This window comes from Ranitomeya variabilis, chromosome 2, assembly GCF_051348905.1.
Source record: "Ranitomeya variabilis isolate aRanVar5 chromosome 2, aRanVar5.hap1, whole genome shotgun sequence".
NCBI classification, from domain to species: domain Eukaryota; kingdom Metazoa; phylum Chordata; class Amphibia; order Anura; family Dendrobatidae; genus Ranitomeya; species Ranitomeya variabilis.
The window spans coordinates 143,171,492-143,186,660 of NC_135233.1; the positions used below are offsets into that span (position 1 = coordinate 143,171,492).

At 44.4% G+C, this 15,169-nt stretch overlaps 1 protein-coding gene across 1 annotated transcript in view; it reads right to left on the reverse strand.

The window, feature by feature from the left end:
* LOC143809190 (visual pigment-like receptor peropsin) overlaps window positions 1–15,169 on the reverse strand; it is a 70,907-nt gene that overhangs the window by 19,786 nt on the left and 35,952 nt on the right. Inside the window, exon 4 of the mRNA XM_077292327.1 lies at window positions 5,341–5,440. Within this exon, the coding sequence (XP_077148442.1) occupies window positions 5,341–5,440 (100 nt within the window). The remainder of the gene's footprint in view (window positions 1–5,340; window positions 5,441–15,169) is intronic.

Genomic DNA, 15,169 nt, shown 5'->3' on the forward strand with positions numbered 1-15,169 from the left:
CTGGGCTCATCAAATACATCCTGGTAGTCTGACAAAAACTCAGGGACCTCAGAAGGAGTGGAAGAAGCAATTGACACCAAAGGAGCATCGCCATGAATCCCCTGGCAACCCCAACTTGAAACAGACATAGCTTTCCAATCCAGAACTGGATTATGAGCCTGCAGCCATGGCAGACCCAAAACGACAACATCATGCAAATTATGCAGCACAAGAAAGCGAATCACCTCCTGATGTACAGGAGTCATGCACATGGTCACTTGAGTCCAATACTGAGGCTTATTCTCAGCCAATGGTGTAGCATCAATTCCCCTCAGTGGAATAGGGAATTCCAAAGGCTCCAGGACCAAACCACAGCGCCTGGCAAACGACAAATCCATCAGGTTCAGGGCAGCACCCTGAATCCACAAAAGCCATAATCGAATAGGAAGACAAAGAACAAATTAAAGTAACAGACAAAATGAATTTAGGCTGTATAGTACCAACGGTGACAGATTTAGCAATTTTTTTTACGCGCTTAGAGCATGCTGAGATAACATGAGTTGAATCACCACAGTAAAAGCACAACCCATTTTGACGTCTATGATTTTGCCGCTCAATTCTGGTCAGAATTCGGTCACATTGCATAGACTCAGGTCTCTGTTCAGAAAACACCGCCAGATGGTGCGCAGATTTGCGCTCCCGCAAACGCCGATCAATCTGAATGGCCAAAGCCATTGAGTCATTCAGACTTGCAGGCGTGGGGAACCCCACCATAACATTCTTAAAGGCTTCAGAAAGACCTTCTCTGAAATTTGCAGCCAGGGCACACTCATTCCATTGAGTAAGCACCGACCATTTCCGAAATTTTTGACAATACACCTCAGCTTCATCCTGGCCCTGAGAGAGCCAGCAAGGCCTTTTCTTCCTGGTTCTCAAGATTAGGTTCCTCATAAAGCAATCCAAGCGCCAGAAAAAACGCATCCACATTCAGCAATGCAGGATCTCCTGGCGCCAGGGAGAAAGCCCAATCTTGAGGGTCGCCACGTAACAGGGAGATAACAATTCTAACTTGCTGAGCGGAATCACCAGAGGAACGAGGTCTCAAAGAAAGAAATAATTTACAATTATTCTTAAAATTCAGAAACCTAGATCTATCTCCAGAAAACAACTCAGGAATAGGTACTTTTGGCTCAGACATAGGACTGTGAACAACAAAATCCTGAATGCTTTGCACCCTTGCAGCAAGATGATCCACACTAGAAGTCAGACTCTGAATATCCATGTCTGCAGCTGAACTCAAAGCCACCCAGAGATTAAGGGGATGAGAGAAGCTGGGCAGACTGCAGCAAAGGGAGAGGAAAAAAAAAAATTGTACTCAGGACTTCTCTTATCCCACTTCTGCGATGCATTAAACACTTTTGGGCCTGCTGTACTGTTATGATCCTTAGTGGCTGAGGATCACAGAATAGACTAGCTAAGTAACTGAACATAGAACAAGCTCTAGGGAGGTGGTAACTGGACTGACCGCAACCTGATCCTAACCAAACACACTAAAGGTAGCCGGTGAACGTGCCTAAATTCCTGGACGTCTCGACGCAGCCTGAGAAACTTGCTACCCCTATAGAGAAAGTAAGACCTCACTTGCCTCAGAGAAAAACCCCAAAGATATAGGAAGCCCCCAACAAATAATAACGGTGAGGTAAGGGGAAAGTACAAACGTAGAAATGAAACAGATTCAGCAAATGAGGCCCACTAATACTAGATAGCAGAAGACAGACAGGGAACTGTGCGGTCAGTAAAAAACCCTATACACAATATCCACGCTGAGAATACAAGAACCCCCACACCAACTAACGGTGTGAGGGGAGAAACTCAGCCCCCTAGAGCTACCAGCAAGCAAGGAAATCACATATTAGCAAGCTGGACAAGGACAAATAAAAAACCAAGAAACATATTGAACACTGATGAGCAAAAAATAACCAAACAGAAACTTAGCTTCTCTTGGCGAGACTGATAACGAAGGGATTCAGGAGAGATCAAAATAGCACTGAATACATCGACAGCAGGCAACCACTGAAAGTCCAGGTGAGCTAAATAGGAAACCAGCTAACAGATAACGAGACAGCTGAACCAGCCTCAGACCTGCAGAATGACACAAAGAGCCACCAGAGGGAGCCCAAAGACAGCACTCACACAGTACCACTTGTGACCACAAGAGGGAGCCCAAAAACAGAGTTCACAACAGTACCCCCCCTTGAGGAGGGGTCACCGAACCCTCATCAAACCCCCCAGGGCAATCAGGATGAGACACATGGAAGGCATGAACCAAATCGGCCGCATGAACATCAGAGGCGACAACCCAGGAATTATCCTCCTGACCATAGCCCTTCCACTTAACCAAATACTGAAGCCTCCGTCTAGAAATACGAGAATCCAAGATCTTCTCCACCACGTACTCCAATTCGCCCTCAACCAGCACCGGGGCAGGGGGCTCAACAGAAGGAACCACAGGCACCACATACCTCCGCAACAAAGACCTATGGAACACGTTATGAATGGCAAACGACGCTGGGAGGTCCAAACGAAATGACACCGGGTTAAGGATTTCCAAAATCTTATAAGGACCGATGAAGCGAGGCTTGAATTTAGGAGAGGAGACCTTCATAGGAACATACCGAGAAGACAGCCATACCAAATCCCCAACACGAAGTCGGGGACCCACACCGCGACGGCGGTTGGCAAAGCGCTGAGCCTTCTCCTGTGACAACTTCAAATTGCAGGCAACCACTGAAAGTCCAGGTGAGCTAAATAGGAAACCAGCTAACAGATAACGAGACAGCTGAACCAGCCTCAGACCTGCAGAATGACACAAAGAGCCACCAGAGGGAGCCCAAAGACAGCACTCACACAGTACCACTTGTGACCACAAGAGGGAGCCCAAAAACAGAGTTCACAACACTTAACCCCATAGAGAATATATGGGGTATTGTCAATAGGAAGATGAGAGACACCAGACCCAAGAATGCAGACTAGCCGAATGCTGCTATCAAAGCAACCTGGGCTCCCATAACACCTCAGCAGTGCCACATGCTGATCGCCTCAATGCCACGTCGCACTGATGCAGTAACTGATGCCAAAGGAGCCCCGACCAAGTATTGAATGCATTTACTGAATATACATTTCAGTAGCCCAACATTTCAGATTTTAAAATCGTTTTTCAAGCTTTTTGTTATAAAGTATTCTAATTTACTGAGCTAATGACTTTTGGGTTCTCATTGGCTGTAAGCCATAAGCATCAACATTAACAGAAATACACATTTTAAATACCGTATTTTCCGGCGTATAAGACGACTTTTTAACCCCCGAAAATCTTCTTAAAAGTCGGGGGTCGTCTTATACGCCGGGAATCGACTTGTACGCCGGTGTATATGGTGGGTGGGGAGGGGGAGTGATCCTGATGACGAGGGGGCGTCTCACAGGAAAGTGAGTAATCCCCATTACCTTATCCTAGCGGTGCAGCGTGGGGGTGTCAGTGCTGGGAGCGGCGGCAGCTGCTGTGTTCTGGTGCGGCGGCTCCTCTTCTGTGTGGGGCCTCTGTGCTGTGAGGTGGCGGCGGCAGCGGCGTATCTTTATCCAGTTGGGGCTCCTCCGGCATCTCCTTAGCCCTGGAGGCCCCGCCGCAACTCCATCGGTGCAATGTGGTGGCCTCCGGGAAAATGGCCGCTGCTCAGATTCAGATCTCGTGTCCCGAGATTTCGGGACGAGATCTGAATCTGAGCAGCGGCCATTTTCCCGGAGGCCACCGCATCGCACCTATTGAGCTGCCTCCGGGAAAATGGCCGCTGCATTGCACTCATGGAGTTGCGGCGGGGCCTCCAGGGCTAAGGAGATGCCGGAGGAGCCCCAACTGGATAAAGATATGCCGCCGCCACCGCCACCGCACAGCACAGAGGCCCCACACAGAAGAGGAGCCGCCGCACCAGAGCACAGCAGCCGCCGCACCAGAGCACAGCAGCCGCCGCACCAGAGCACAGCAGCCGCCGCCGCCACTCCCAGCACTGAGACCCCCACGCTGCACCGCTACGATAAGGTAATGGGGGATACTCACTTTCCTGTGAGACGCCCCCTCGTCATCAGGATCACTCCCCCCCCCCCCAAAAGGCACATATTCACCGGCCCTATAAGACGACATAGGGTGTATAAGAAGACCCCCGACTTTTAAGAAGATTTTATATTTTAACTGGTAAAGTTGGGGGGTCGTCTTATACGCCCAGTCGTCTTATACGCCGGAAAATACGGTACATCACTCTGTTAGTAACGACTCTGTATAATATATGAGTTTCACTTTTTGTATTGAAGAACTGTAATAAATTTACTTTTTGATGATATTCTAATTTTGTGAGATGCACCTGTACCTGACCTTTCTCTTGACTTCTACTGCCAATAAGTGATCAATAGGTTCACAGTTAGGCCGTAATTAATTTATCAGCTTATCCTTCTGAAATCAAGTCCCCTATCATAAGAGGAGTCTCGCAGAGACAGAGGGACTTAGGATGCATTATTTCCATCTACTATCATATATTATACATTAGTAAATATTTGGGTGACTGTTGAGGATTTAGAGAGAGCCTCCAGGTAGGAAAAGGGTAACTACTGTACAGGCTGTTTTGAGGTGAGCAAGATGCCACTTTTTCCTAATCATATATTACAGTGACACTTCAAGTCTTAACATGACATGCAGAAGAACATCTATAGCTAAACATGGAGTTGAACGTAACATGTGTCTTTGAAAATAATGTGTAAGGCCAAAAAATAAATTAGTAATAATCATTTTTTTTCTACAAATGTATAAACATCAATTTAGATTTTTAGAAATGTTATGACAGAATTAGATTTGAGCTAAAAGATTACAGGAGACTGGTTCATCAGCGAAGTCAGTAGTCTTTTAGCTTAACTCTAGTCATCATGGGTTTAGCCTTTTGTGATCTTGCAGCTGATAAAAATCTATTTTTTCAGGAACATATAGCAAAAATGAAATACTAAAATAATTTGAGCCAGTCCCGATTTCAGATTTGACAGTTAAAGGGGTTTATATTTGGTTTCATTTTTTAATTACGGTATGTTCACGATCTCAGAATTTTGTAGAATTTGTAAATTTGAAAAGATTAACTCTTATTTACTTAAAACCTCTTTAATGTGAGAATATTTCAAGCAAAACTTTTCCACAGATTTCTGCCATGGAAACCCGCTATAGGTCAGTTTTGGTTCCAGTCATCCACAAGAAAGATAAATGAAATATATGGAAATGAAAGTGAGTTTCAGAAACTAGTAGGTAATTGTGTCTCTTCAATGCTTACTTACCTCTTTGTGGATGGCAACCTTTAATATAACGAGTTACACTAATTAGGGTAAGGGTATTTATACTGGCGAGGCCAAAAAGTAGAGTGAGAAATCCATCCACCTGAAGTGAAAAGAGATGTAAGAAATTTCAATTAATTTAATACTATTTAAATAAAATGTATCTTTTTAATGAGCCTTCCTGAGAACAGCATTTTAGTTAGCATGTGTTTGTGTGCCCATACATCCACATATCCATAAATGAAGCATCAAACCTAAAGTTATACTGTATAGAAATATAATTGTGCTTAGACAAAAGTTACGTAGAGGAATTGTAAATCACGGTTCTGTTAAAACCTCTAACCCTCATGTTCTTACGGTTTTATGGGAATCTTCTCTCTGATCGGCAGAAATTGGGGTTTTAGAGAAGTTTTCCCTTTTGGTTTGTTGTTACTAATAGGTTAAAGTAAAAATAATGTAGGTTTTCTGATGTGAAGTCAGTGAAAATAGCTTTTATGTTGGGAGTGTAATGTTCAGATGGCAGAATAATTTTCTGTTTAGGAGGTTGTTATTAAAGAAATGGGTACTGGGTACAATCTGGGTGCCTTGCAAATGTTTTCTCACATTTGCCACAGATTAAACCCTTTGAATTGCAGAGAATGAAATTTATGGTTAAAATCCACAGATACAGTTACCGTACTGCAGACTTGAAATCCTCGTTGCATGTCAATTTCTCCCCATTTTTTTAAGCATCATACATGTATGGATGGGATTTGTTGAAATCTTATCTTATCCATTTTTTGGGATCTGACATACACTTCAGATTTGTTTGCCTTCAAATCCAGATGAAAAATCTTGAGCACATCCTTAGAACATAGCCTTAGCTTGTTGTCAGTAGGAACAATAATTTAGGATGTAAGGACACAAATATTTTACCTTTACATATCTGACTCATCAATATGCCAAAGGGCAGTTGACGTAATCTCCAGTGATCCCTTGATAAGCTATGAGCCATAAACTATCCCAAGAGACCAAAAAGAGGTCTTCCTTTTCTCGTTAGATCACATTTCAAAAGCTGAAGCCAAAGCCCTAAGCAATGAGCATTTGTCATGTTCATATACTGAGTAATAGAATTTGTTACTGCTGTAAAAGAAATGTTTATTGACTCATCTGTTATCTTATCCATTAAAGAAAGGAAATATAGCCATTAATCTATTAACATAAAGAGGTTCTATATCAAATATCTGGGGTTATCTGAAAGTGTGGCTTGCTCTTTGATGCTGCTCCCCTGTCAGACTGAGACGTGGCGGAATGGGCAGCGGACAGTCGCAGCGTCTCAGATAGAGGTGTGAGGATCGCGGGCATGGGTCTGAGGGGAGTTCACTAGTGCGAGCTCTATTTTCAGCTGAATGTGCGTCTTAAGGTGCACACACAGTTGAAAAATATTGCAGAGCCGAGATCCACTGAATTCCTGCCCCGCAATATCTGTACTTGCCACCAGCCTATCAAAGACTAGTGCAGCTGCTGATGTTGGCATCCCCATCGCAGGAAGCGCACTGATGTCAATGCATAACACCGCCCTTTCAGAAGAAGGAGCTGCTCATCATGGCAGTGTGGAGAAGTGAGTGGATTAGTTGTTGTTTTTTTTAATTGCAATATAAAGAACATCACAGAGAGCATTTGTACTGTATGGGGACCACAAAGGGGAACTTTATACTTTAGGTAACCAGAAAGGTGGACATTATACTGTGTGCGGGGACATTGTAATGTATGGGGAACACAAATGAGGGACATAGTTCTCTATGGGAACCACAATGGGGGGACCTTATACTACATAGGGACCAGAATAGATAACATTATACTTTATGGGGGCTAGAATGGGAGGCATCATTGCTATATTGAGGCCACAATAAGGAACATTATAATCCATGGGGGGGCACAGTTATTACTGCATTTGGGACCAGAACGGGGGCATTATTACTATATTGGGACCCAGAAATTGGGACATTATTATTGTATGGTGAAAAAATGGAGTACATCATTACTGTATGGAGGTCAGAATGGGAGACGTTATTACTGTAGGGGGCCCAGAATGGGAGACACTATACTGTATTGGGGGCACAATGGGCAGACATTATACTGTACATGGGCTACATTGTGGGACATTATTATTGTTTGGGGGCCAGAAAGGAGGACATTATTGCTCTACGCCAGCCAACTTGCGGCATTAAAGTGCTGATTGGCTACATGTTTGCCTATTGGGAATCGTTTAATGGCCTGTTTAGACAGTAATAGATTGTTCTGTGCATATAGACTGTCCTTGATCTCAACAACATATGCCCTTTTTACAATGGGCGATGCCAGACTAACAATCATTAAGCTTGATTAACAAATATTTTGATCATTCATCGAGTGATTGGCGGTTTGTTTGCACTACACGATTATTAGGAAATTATGATTGTACAGTGTGAATCCAACACGCAACGCAAGTGATGGATGATTGGTGCATGTCTCTTTGGTCACTATCTTTGACAATAAAGGGGCAGTGAGGATGCGAACAGCATAAGATGGATCATAGATGCAAATTATTGTTACCATGTTAATAAATCAGTGTTGGAGGTGTGAATGATTGCTGCAATAATTACAGTAATCACAATCTGGGGGAAGATTATGCATGATTACTGAAATGTTTACTGCGATATCCTGTGTGGTTTATTTACTACTGCCTGCTGATATATATTTATGTGAAGTGTGAAGTTTTCTGCAATACAGGATGCTTGTATAAACTTAGTTATATATAGTTTATACACTGATGAACTGTGTGTATTTTTTTTCATTTCTGGATGCTTGTACAGTATATACTGTACTTTTGTGTAATGAGTAGGAATGAGCGAGCCCGAACTGTAAAGTTCGGGGTTTGTACCTGACACCTAGTGTCCGGTAGCGAACGCCTAACACTGACTTTTTCTTTTTTTACTGTTCGGCAGTGCAGCCAATCAACAAGGTTTTCGGCTGTGGTCACTTCTGGAGCCATCACAGCCATGCCATGCAATACACAGTGCCATAACAGCCAGGTGTAGAGTGCCATAACAGACTGGTGCAGCATTGCCCTAACAGCCTGGTGCAGCATGCCCCAACAGCCTCGTGTACATTACCAGTTTTAGATTGGATGGCTGAGGATGCCTCCAGTTCCTTCAAATTATCTTGCACCCGGTCCCCTGATGAAAGCGCATGGTTAATATCTGCTGATCATGGTAATCTGACTTCTAACCCACCCCCTTGCAAATTAGCCAAGCAGTCTGAGCCCCAAGCCATGCAGTAGGCACTCCTGCTATTTGATGAATCCACTGGCTGATGTTCTGTGTTGCATCCACCTGGCCCTGCCCCACAAGTGGAAGAGATTTGAGTGCACTTGTACAGTTGGAGGATGAGTACATGGGACGTTTAGTGCACACGGTCAGCAGACCACTGCAGCACATCTCTGATGTCAAAACACAGGTGCCAACTGCTGCATCATTATGCAGTTAGAGTTTTTCTGAGAGTGGGCGGTGGGACTGTGGAAGGTTTGGGGGGGGGGAGGCGGAGCTGGAGTTGAGCCTGGGGGAATTTCTCAAGGGGGCCCAAAAATTTTGTCAGTATGGCGTTCCTGGTTTCAGCCGTGTCCCCTGATAAGCAGCTCAATAGCAATAGACAATGTACACAGAAAGCTGTGATATGGGTAAGGTAATCTTTCTTAGCTCTGCTAGATATAAAAACTTTGAATTGTGTCACAGCGGTGAGTGATACATCATTGGAATCAGGGTCTCTTTTCCTATACAATGCTTAGATAAGGTATCAAAAATCTGGTGAAATATTACTTTTAAATACCTACGTACATTATTAGCAGTGTGTGACATATTTATTTAAGGTCCAGATTTTTATATTATACATATTCTATATACCAGATTTTTGGGGTTAGAAGATGCTTTTTTTTCAAAAAAAAAAGAAAATGATGGTATGTCTTAAAATCTGTAGCTTACCGGGGAACGGCTGTGGTGGAGAGGGGTCCCAGGAGAATGACAGGGGCCGGAGTGGGGTGATGCTGTGGGCCCTGGGCTGGGAGGAGGGGGTATTCTACAGTGCAAGTCTGCGGCAGGCCCCGAGGTTTCAGAAAATGTCTAGAGTCCCCACACTGTGGTGGACTTTGGGAAAATGGCAACCAGAGGCTGCGCATGCGCACATTGAGATATCGGGAGCCAAGATATCAGGAACCGAGATCTCAATCTACACATGTACCTCCTTCGACGGACATTTTCACGATGTCCACCACAGAGAAAAGTATGTGAAGTCCCTGACATTTTCTGAAAGCCCTGGGCCTGCCGCAGCCTCGCACCGCCAAATACTCCCGTCTCCCAGCCCGGGGCCCGCAGAATCTCCCCTCTCCTGCCTCTGCTGCCAACTTCCTGCAGCAGTGACCCTGCCTCCTGGGACCCCGCTCCACCGCAGCTAACCCCCCCAGAGGTTACGTAAAGGCAGATATAAGATGCACCACTATTTTATTAAAAAAATTGGGGTGCATCTTATGGTCCACAAAATACTGTAAGTATTTTAATAGTTCATTATTTGATGTGTGAATTAATGATGACAAGGCCAAATTAATATGTGCAAAGGAATAGAAAATGATTCCAGTGAAATTAATATGTTTGTACCGTGTTTTTTCAGTACCAGCAAAGTGAATGAGATTTCTGAAAATGCATGCACATGCTGCTTATTTTGTTTTTTGTGGATTTGAACCATCAAAGCGTTTTTTTTGCTTGTTTGTTTTTTTTAAATATGCAGCATGTCAAATCTTTTAGCAATTTTATAGCAAAAAGGCATCAAAACATGTAAAAAATATGCGTATTTTACACAGCGTTTTTAGTGCCCCCACAAAAATCTGCTGCAAACACTCAACGGGCCCCACATACCCTGATACTTGTTTAATCAATGCATAATATATTTCACCTTGCTCAATGCTTTGCACTTTGTTCCTGTTTATTTATCACAACTGTCATTGAATATTTTGCCAACATTTCTCCCCTAATCCCTTTTTAACAGAGTTAGAATGGATTGAAAATAGATTGCCAAAGTAGCTATTGTATGTCATCTTAGTCTGCAGCTCTAATCCTTCTATTATCTGCTAATAAAGCTGCTGCACAAGTCACAGAAACCACATCCGATTTTTTTGTCATTTGGCTTTTGCTGAGTTTTATTTCCTTCCCATAGTATTTGTATTCAAAGACATTTCTGTTGCTGCTTTGCAAATAATGATCTAGTATCTAAAAAGTGGACCTTATAACAAATAGTAACAGTGACATTCTTAAATGGCTGATAAACCTTGTTAGGTCGGGGTCACACTTGCGAGATCAATGCGAGAAACTTGCGCGAGTCTCTCGCATCAAGTCCCAGCACTGCCGCCGGCACTCGGGAATGGAGTGTCCAGCTGCATAGAAATACATGCAGCCGCACACTCCGTTCCCAAGTGCCGGCTGCAATGCCGGGACTTGATGCAAGAGACTTGCGCAAGTTTCTCGCATTGAACTTGCAAGTGTGACCCCGGCCTTAGCTTGAGCACAGCAGGGAACTGCTTAGTCAGGTGTTCATGAATCCTTACAGTATAGTTATAACTCATGTAATATAATATTACCTGGGACTTAAAAGTGAAATTTTGCCAAAAATGATTACTTGATATATCAGAGGTATGTTTCAGAAAATCTAATGGCTAACAATAATGTTCACAATAAAGGGAGTTGTGCTTCAACCTTTGGGGTCCCATCTATATTAGAACAAGATGTGATATCTTTACCCTTCCGGACAGATGATGTCTGGGGTAAAAAGTGTATGGGCCTCTTAAGATTTCGAGTACTAAAAAATTCCTAACACATTCCATTGATTTAACTGGTGGTGCTTAGCTAGCTAATTGTCAGTGCTTGGGGGGGCTGTGCGGACATAACACTTTGGGGGATGACAAGGGACATCATACTGTAAAGGGGCACTATGGTGGCATCATATTGTGTTTGCTTCATTTTGGAGGACATCATACTCTAAAGCGATGTAGGGGTTGTACTCGCTCAGGTGCAGCGGGTGGCAATCAGGAGGCACGTTCCTTTAAAAGTTAACTGAGTTTATTCAACAACTCCAAAAACAGAAAACAAATAGCCTTTAGCTCAGGCAAAAGAAAATATCAATGTCCAGTACTTCAGGCTCAGTCCTGGAGCCTCAACACACATTGGAGGCTTTCACCTCCCCACATACAGGTCCTCTGTTAAGCAGTAGCCTACATTATATAGCTATAACCACACCCAGGAACCCATCAAATGATTAGTCACATGGTCATGACATCATCGCAGGTCCTCAAACACATATAGAGGTACTAGCTGTTTCCAGCCAGCTAACGCTCGGCACGCTCAGGAGCCTCGTTTGGTAATGTGCGGGGATGGTGCCTCATGTGCTAATGTGTGGGGACGGAGCCTCGTGTGGTAATGTGGGGGGATGGAGCATCGTGTGGTAATGTGGGGGAACGGAGCCTCGTGTGGTAATGTGTGGGGACGGAGCCTCATGTGGTAATGTGGGGGAACGGAGCCTCGTGTGGTAATGTGTGGGGACGGAGCCTTGTGTGGTAATGTGGGGGGACAGAGCCTCGTGTGGTAATGTGGGGGGACAGAGCCTCGTGTGGTAATGTGGGGGGCAGAATTATGTGTGGTAATGTGGTGGGGGGGTGGGATAATGTGTGGTAATGTGGTGGGGGGCGGTATTATCTGTGGTAATGTGGTGGGGTGGGATTATGTGTGGTAATGTGGTGGGGGGCGGGATTGTGTGTGGTGATGTGGTGGGGGGCGGGATTATGTGTGGTAATGTGGTGGGGGAGCGGGATTATGTGTGGTGATGTGGTGGGGGGGCGGGATTATGTGTGATGTGATGGGAGAGCGTGATTATGTGTGGTGTTGTGGTGGGGGAGTGGGATTATGTGTGGTGATGTGGTGGGGGAGCGGGATTATGTGTGGTGATGTGGTGGGGGGCAGGATTATGTGTGGTGGGGGTGGGATTATGTTTGGTGATGTGGTGGGGGGGATTTTGTGTGCTGGGGGTGGGATTATGTGTGTTGATGTGGTGGGGGTGGGATTATGTGTGGTGATGTGTTGGGGGACAGGATTATGTGTGGTGATGTGGTGGGGGGCGGGATTATGTGTGGTGATGGCGGGATTATAAGTGGTGATGTGGTGGGGTGGCGGGATTATAAGTGGTGATGTGGTGGGGTGCGGGATTATGTGTGGTGATGTGGTGGGGCGGGATTATGTGTGGCAATGTGGTGGGGGGGCGGGATTATATGTGGTAATGTGGTGGGGGGCGGGATTATCTGTGGTAATGTGGTGGGGGGCGGGATTATGTGTAGTGATGTGGTGGGGAGGCGGGATTATGTGTGGTGATGTGATGGGGGCAGGATTATGTGTGGTAATGGGGTGGGGGGGCGGGATTATGTGTGGTGATGTGGTGGGGGGGCGGGATTATGTTTGGTGATGTTGTGGGGGGGCGGGATTATGTGTGGTGGGGGGGCCAGATTATGTGTGGTGATGTGGTAGGGGGGTGGGTTTATGTGTGGTGATGTGGTGGGGGGCGGGATTATGTGTGGTGATGTGGTGGGGGGAGGGATTATGTGTGGTGATATGGTAGGGGGCAGGATTATGTGTGGTGATGTGGTGGGGGGGTGGGATTAAGTGTGGTGATGTGGTGGGGGGCAGGATTGTGTGTGGTAATGTGGTGGGGGGCGGGATTGTGTGTGGTAATGTGGTGGGGGGGCGGGATTGTGTGTGGTAATGGGGTGGGGGGCAGGATTATGTGTGGTAATGTGGTGGGGGGCAGGATTGTGTGTGGTAATGTGGTGGGGGGCGGGATTGTGTGAGGTAATGGAGTGAGGGGCAAGATTATGTGTGGTAATGTGGTGGGGGGCGGGATTGTGTGTGGTAATGTGGTGGGGGGTGGAGCTACTGTGCAGGGGGCGGGATTAGCGAGTACTCACGAATGATGCATCTTATATATAGATGGTGATGCCCCTACCCAGGGGTAAGGTATATGGGTAGGTAGCCAGACCCTCCCATCTCTCACAGCTACCTGTAACCCAGACCCAAGTGTACTAAATGATCCCTTAGTGCTTATGTGCATTAACCCCTTAATCCCGTATGACGTACTATCCCGTCAAGGTGACCTGGGACTTAATTCCCGGTGACGGGATAGTACGTCATACGCGATCGGCCACGCTCACGGGTAAAGTAAAAAAGTAAAAAAGTAAAAAAAAAAATTTTCCACATGTGTAAAAAAAAAAAAAAAAAAAATCCTAAATAAATAATAAAAAAAAATATATATTATTCCCATAAATACATTTCTTTATCTAAATAAAAAAAACAAAACAATAAAAGTACACATATTTAGTATTGCCGCGTCCGTAACGACCCAACCTATAAAACTGCCCCACTAGTTAACCCCTTCAGTAAACACCGTAAGAAAAAAAAAAAAAATGAGGCAAAAAACAACGCTTTATTACCATACCTCCGAACAAAAAGTGGAATAACACGCGATCAAAAAGACTGATATAAATAACCATGTTACCGCTGAAAACGTCATCTTGTCCCGCAAAAAACAAGCTGCAAAACAGCATCATCAGCAAAAAAATAAAAAAGTTATAGTCCTGAGAATAAAGCGATACCAAAATAATTATTTTTTTCTATAAAATAGTTTTTATCGTATAAAAGCGCCAAAACATAAAAAAATGATATAAATGAGGTATCACTGTAATCGTACTGACCCGAAGAATAAAACTGCTTTATCAATTTTACCAAACGTGGAACGGTATAAACGCCTCTCCCAAAAGAAATTCATGAATAGCAGGTTTTTGGTCATTCTGCCTCACAAAAATCGGAATAAAAAGTGATCAAAAACGGTCACGTGTCCGAAAATGTTACCAATAAAAACGTCAGCTCGTCCCGCAAAAAACAAGACCTCACATGACTCTGTGGAGCAAAACGTGGAAAAATTCTAGGTCTCAAAATGTGGAGACGCAAAAACTTTTTTGCTGTAAAAAGCGTCGCTGGTTTCACACTTGCGATTTTGTCTGCAGCGTTTTTTGCACAAAAAAACGCATGCGTTTTTTCCCTATATTTAACATTGAAAACGCATGCGGTTTTTTTGTACGCGTTTGGTCGCGTTTTCAAACGCATGCGTTCATTTTCAGAAATACAACCTGCAGTATTTTCTTGCATTTTTAAGCACATGCGTTTGCGTTAAAAACGCATGCGTTTTTATAAAAAAAAAAAAACAGAAAACACACTGAAAAGCCACCCACCACCATCAAGGTGATAAAGGGATCCAAACCCTAACCCTAACTCTACCCCTAACCTCACCCCTAACCGTTTAATGAACTTTTTCTGACAGTCATAGTGCCACGTATTTAAGTGCCACGTATTTAAGTGCCACGTATTTCAGTGCCACGTATTTCAGTGCCACGTATTTCAGTGCCACGTATCACGTATTTCAGTGCCACGTGTTTCAGTGCCACGTATTTAAGTGCCACGTATCACGTATTTCAGTGCCACGTATCACGTATTTCAGTGCCACATATTTAAGTGCCACGTATTTCAGTTGCACGTATTTCAGTTGCACGTATTTCAGTGCCACATATTTCAGTGCCACGTATTTCAGTGCCACGTATTTCAGTGCCACATATTTCAGTGCCACGTATCACGTATTTCAGTGCCACGTGTTTCAGTGCCACGTATTTAAGTGCCACATATCACGTATTTCAGTGCCACATATGACGTATTTCAGTGCCACGTATTTCAGT